This window comes from Benincasa hispida, chromosome 1, assembly GCF_027475165.1.
Source record: "Benincasa hispida cultivar pf3 chromosome 1, pf3_genome.v1.1, whole genome shotgun sequence".
Classification (NCBI taxonomy): Eukaryota; Viridiplantae; Streptophyta; class Magnoliopsida; order Cucurbitales; family Cucurbitaceae; genus Benincasa; species Benincasa hispida.
In genome coordinates, this window is record NC_143478.1 from 55,531,066 (window position 1) to 55,537,065 (window position 6,000).

Genomic DNA, 6,000 nt, shown 5'->3' on the forward strand with positions numbered 1-6,000 from the left:
CAATGATTTCTTTTTTCATGAAACTCTTATTGCGGGCCTTCCTGGCTGTAACTTTTCATATCCTAATGAAGTGTTCTATAAAATTATATATAAAAGCATTATTGCTTAGTGGGAAAAAGTTTGAAGTTTATTATGACAGACATAAATGAACAGATGGTCTCCATATCCAATAAGTCCAGAAAAATTAATAATAAATCATTTGAGTATTACCTTAGAGCCGGCAGCAGACAACTTTGTCTCATCTACCTCGATTTCACTTGGACAGCTAGTAGCCGTAGCAGTACTAAAATCTTGCTTGGATGCAATTTCTTTAGTTTCAACAGTGTTACTTTGATCATTAACGACAGAATCCTGATTTGCTTGCTGTAACTTTGCTGCCAATATTTTGTTTTCCATTGCCAATAAAGAAAGCTGAAAAAAAGATGTGGTATATTACAATACCAGTTTATACTAAGATGTAAAGTTAGCACATTGCTTATTTTAATGTTCCACCCACATACATTCTTTTTAACCTTAGTTATCTTATTTGAAGAAACAATTCTATTTGATAAAGTCAAAAGAACAGTCCACTTCTAAAAGCCATGGTTTAGGAAATCACAAAACAAAACAAAAACAAAAACTCTGCAATTTGTATCCACAGCATATAGAGCATCATTACAAAACAATGTAGAGAATGCCAGGAGAAATGAAATTTGGCCAAGCTTCTAGATTGTAAGTGAATAATTCCGTGATTTCTTTCTAGCCAGTCCCTCTTAAAAAAATATTGTTTCACTGCATCTGTATTTGCCCACAGCACTTGCTTTCTTCTTCAACCTGAGGTCTGTACTTTTTTTCTTGGTAAGAAACCATGCTTTCTATGAGAAGAATGAAAGCATGTACAAAGGCATACAAAAAGCAAGCCTCAACAAAACGATTCTATACCTAGCTACAGAAAAGGATTCTGTTAGGCCCCAAATACTAACTTAACTGTAGAAAAGGATTCTGGTAGGCCCCAAATACTGATTACGTACTCACAGAGGATCAAGAAGGGAATTCAACATGAAAGTTAGTAGATAACGATGGGACCACTGAATGTTTGTATGGGAGTGAGTGTGGTTTCAATATATAATAGTAAGAGAGAGTAGTAGTACGTTTTAAGCTTTTTGTCTGCAGAAAAATTCTCAGAGGAAAGGGAGAGTATCCAACCCTCTCGAATAGGCTGGAGGTTAGTATTGCATGAGACCATTTGATCGTTTATCGATATTACATATTGTAAGAAAATACCTTACAGATTCCAATCCAAAAGAACAGATCAATTCCACACCTTCTCATTGGATCTCTTAACCTCAACAAAAATTATATTGCTCCCCTTGATCCAAATACACAAAACAACAAACCTAGTTTACCTCTTTATTTATTTTTATTTTTTTTAACCAGAAAGAAACTTTTCATAGATGTAATGAAAAGAGACTAATACTCAAAGGATATAAACTCCACAAAGGGAGTGAATAAAAGGAATAAAAAGAAACATAAACATTAAACTCTATAGAGAAATTATAAAGGCTCCCCATAGTTGAAGCAAATATCTTGTAGTGAAAATCCCACAAATGGCTTTGATAAAAAAACACCAAGATGAAGCCTTGAAGCAAGCTAATTCAAAATGATCAATCCAAGGAAGTTTCTTGTCATGGAAGTTTCTTAGATTTCATTCCAGCCATAATTCCAATAATATAGCTTTTACTGCAATAGTTTAAACCAATTTCACTTTGGAATTTAAAAGGGAACCAATGAGTAACAAATAAATATTGTTCCTGAAAGTCAAGCTAATTTGAAAGGGATGAGAATCTCTACACACACTACACCTTTTTTTTTCCAAAATAATCAATATCCTCATACCATGCCACCCGCTCCCTAATAAGGTACCGAACTCAAACCAACTGCATTACCCTATTCCTCTTATTATTCTTTCTTACATATGTCTTAACCATAATAAGTTTTTTCACTTTCTTAACATAAGTATTCGTAATTGGACATCTAACAGGTTTACATTCAGCAGTCCCAATAAGGTATTACCCTCTATGATGCTGACTCTCATTGGGAGAGAGGTTTTCTCAATAAAAGAATAAAGGAACTTTTTACCTTTAATGAAAGTTTTTATAGGTCACATAACAGTTGTATTATATTACCCTCACTAACACATGTAATCAGCACCCATGAGAATTGAGAGCAATTGAGAAGGAAGCTCCAACACTTTTTGCTGCAGGGGCAATGAAACCAGGTTCTTTGATCTTAACTTAGTAGTCTTCGAGGGATTAAAATTTACTGCAATAGTACTAGACCAGCTAACAAAACTAAATATGGAAGGTCAAGCAGATTAAGAAAACTTTCTTTTATGTGATTTCATTTCCTTAAACTAGTTTTTCAAGAATTTTCCCATCTAGTTTGTATAGACCAAAAGTTGGCATTCACAGAAACTTCTCATCACCTGTTACTTCTTTTTTTTTTCTCAGAAGAAAAGCAATAAAAGGTGTAATGACATTCTTATCGATTATAAATTTTTGTATTACAAAACTACATACCCCACAATTTTTTTGAAAAAAGTAATAAAATCAAGTTCTAGACATAGTTTATTTGGTTTCTTCAGGATTAAAAAATACCTGCTTATGAAGACGATCTCTCTCAATAGCCAATTGCATAACCAAATTGGTTATAACTTTAGTGCGGACATCAATGTCATTTGCTGAAGCCTTCTTTCTATACTCTGCCTGTTGTAAGGATGTCTCCAAACAGCCAAGTTTTCCACGGACAAGCCTCAATTCCTCATTAAGTTCCGCATAAGATTCAGATAATAGGATGCAGTTCTCCTCTGCACGATCAGCTCTACCGTCTGCTTTCGCAACCTTCAACTTCAGATCCCTGATTAAATTTTCCATGTCGTTGATTGTAACATATAGCATGTTTTGCTTCTCCTGACTAGCTTCAGCAGAAGCCACAGCCTGCTGAAGTTGCATGTCTGATTCCCTTAACTGTCTTCTAAGGGCTTCATTTTTTTCCTCGGATTCCTTAAGCTGTTTCTCAAGAGAACTCACCTTCTCCTTCAAAGTCACAGTCTCAAACTTGGTAACAATCAGTTTTTCTTCAGTTTCCCTCAATTTGGATTTCAAGCCATCAATTTGCAAATGTAAAGTGGTCTTCAGCTCAGCATTGTTGTTCTTGAAATTAAGCAATTCACAATCTTTAGCTTTCAGTTGTTCCATGGAGCCTTCAAATTTTAATTTCAACTCAGCCTCTCTCTGCATTGAACCATTTACATGGAATTGTAAAAGTTGAAGTCGACCAAGTAATTCTTTTGAAATTCCTATGAGGACCTCTGATGCATTTTCTGCCTCAAAACACCTCCCACAAACATCTTCTAATTCTTCCTCCAAAGAATAAACATCTTGTTGTGAAGAATGCAGCCTCAGTTTCAGTTCATCATCCATTTGACTTGTTTCAGTCAGCTTCTTTTCAAGATCCATCTCTCTTGCCAAAGATTTCTCCAGCATCCTCAGAATGTGTATCTGATGTTCAGCTGTTCGCATGTCTATTACAGAATTCCTCTCCAACAATTGATTAGTATCTTGCAAGTCTGTGCCCCTATCACCATTTCCTGTCGATATCCATACGTTAAAAGGTACAATCATTATAATCATTACTTGCATAGATTTAGATAAGCACATAGAATGCCCTCAAAAGATAATTCTAGCAGATGTAGAAGGCATCATGATGGTCTAGTTGTGATAAAATCGTCGATCAGGTTTTTTACTTACCATTATAATAACAACGCAGGTTCTTCTGTAACTTTGCCGACTGCATTCTAATCTCAGAAATCAGTTCATGTGATTGTTTTAAGGATTCTTTAGAATCTTGCAACTTTTCTTGCAGATACATGCAAGTTTCTTTTGAGAATTTGCAGAAAGGTATCAATTCATGAGCATGAAAAATATCATTTTGAATTCTAGCCAAGAAACCATCCACCCCGTCCACCTCTGAATCTAAAAATCCAGCTAGGAGATCAATTTCCGATGCTTTTTCAACAGAATCATCAAACATATGATCATTCTCTAAAACAAAAGCTTCAAACTCGCTCTCCCGTGTAGCAATACGCATCATGAGAACATTTAAGTTAACTAACTTTTCTGATGCACGTGCTAAATCCAATTCCAACCTGGTTATTACTTCACTGCCATTTGCTAAATCTCCACTAGCCCGTGAAATACTGTCATTTTCATCTGCCCCCAGACCACTAGTGTTATCACAAATAACTGATGTGCTTGCTTCCGATACAGCATCAGTATCCATTGGGTCCTATTGTCCTGTTGACTTTACAACCTGGATAGCCAGCAGTATTAGAAAGAAAATCCAAGTAGCAAGAAAAATGTCTCTACTGATTCAAAGGAAAAAATACTGCTACCCTCTATGATGTTGAATGAAATGTTAGAAATAAAACAAACTCTGAGATTCCAACTACAAAGCAGTGCAGGTGCAGCAACGCACAATGGGGGACTGGAGTTAATAAACAGATCAAAGTAGTCAGAGGTAAGCCATCATTCACTCCCCCATTTGGGTGCAGCAACATTCCATAAGTACCTCCCTAATACTAAACAAGAAAGTTGAGGTGATCGTTGAAGTTAACCTAAAAAGTATTCTCAGACTCCATTCCCAGAAATTTCAAAATAGCCAAGTTTATTTCCCTCACAAAATTATACTGAGAGAAACTAACCATATCCTTACTAATAAAGAAAGCCTAGGATGAATCTGGAGTAGTAATATACTGAAAATTACGACTCAATAGATTACTCTTCTCTCGTATACCAACATGGTACAGAACAGTAATCCAAAAGACACCATACCTCACATTTGTCTGGTTGATTCAAACCAGTACCAACACCCAAACCTCGTGTACGAGGTCCAAGAAAATCATCCTCGAATCCTCGCATCCGAGGACCTCAATTTTTTTGCACACACTTAAGTTTCTTTAACGAAAGAAACTACCATACCTCTCGTGGCCCACAATCGTCACCGTGGTGTTCGTCAGAAGCTTGGGGGGATTCGCTGGTGTTCGTCGAAAGCTTTGTGATCTAACGGTAGTTGCACGTCCGTTCGAGGTCGCCGCCGTCAAGTCTGATCACGATCGCCGCTGGGTCGCCTTCAGCAGTCACGTCCGTTCGTCCGCCGCTCGTGGGTTCGCGGTCTCGTCAGAAGCTTTCATTTTTCGCGGCATGTGGGCCATCATTTTTTTTTATACAGCTCATTTTTGCTAACCGGGGTGGGTAACTGCTTAATGTTAAACTCTCATCCATTATGAATATTATAATAATAAATAGATGTCTATTGTTTAGTGTCTCAAAAGTTATTGGTCACACTTCATATCCATGTGTCTTGTAATTATTGATGTTTGGTGTCCAGTCTACATCCTACTTGTCACTTTACCTATTGGCATTTGGTGGATCTTAAAATCACACATACATTGGTGAGAATTTTACTGATTTTCGTATTATCTAATTTTATAATTTTAGTTATTTTATGTTATGCTCCTCAAATTCACAACACGTTATCAGCACGAACTCTTGTCATTTTTTCCACTAAAGGTAGGTCCTAAAGGTATGTCGGTTTTTCTCTATTCGTTATAATTAATGAATTCAATGTTATTTTGCATATTCAAATCTATTAAATTTCTAACATAAGTATAATATTTTATGATTGTGTTATCATGATAAATCTCACAAAATTAGAATTTTCCGCTCTTGATATTAACGGCAATAATTATTTGTCATAGATACTTGATGCCGACATCCACCTAGATGCTATGAATCTTGAGAAGATTATTAAAGAAGAAAATATGACATCCAGTTAGGACTAAGCAAAAGCTATGATTTTCCTTCGTTATCATCTCCACAAAGGATTGAAAATTGAGTATCTTACAATAAAAGATCCCCGTATCTTATAGAAAAATTTAAAGGAGAGATATGATCATAAAAA

The 6,000-nt window shown here is 35.9% G+C and overlaps 1 protein-coding gene across 6 annotated transcripts in view; it reads right to left on the reverse strand.

Moving 5' to 3' along the window:
- The window catches only part of LOC120081680 (WPP domain-interacting tail-anchored protein 1-like), a 31,648-nt gene extending 26,335 nt beyond the window's left edge, over positions 1–5,313 (reverse strand). For 2 of the 6 annotated variants that reach the window (XM_039036768.2, XM_090308101.1), the window contains exons 1-4: positions 4,872–5,010; positions 3,789–4,350; positions 2,637–3,628; positions 211–411 (exon numbers count right to left, since the gene is read on the reverse strand). In XM_039036768.2, the coding sequence (XP_038892696.1) occupies positions 211–411; positions 2,637–3,628; positions 3,789–4,320 (1,725 nt within the window). In that variant the 5' untranslated portion in view covers positions 4,321–4,350; positions 4,872–5,010. Of the gene's footprint in view, positions 1–210; positions 412–2,636; positions 3,629–3,788; positions 4,351–4,871 lie in introns of all 6 variants that reach the window. The other 4 variants (XM_039036757.2, XM_039036784.2, XM_090308106.1 and 1 more) reach the window with 4 other exon arrangements.
- Between the last annotated feature and the right edge of the window lie 687 nt (positions 5,314–6,000).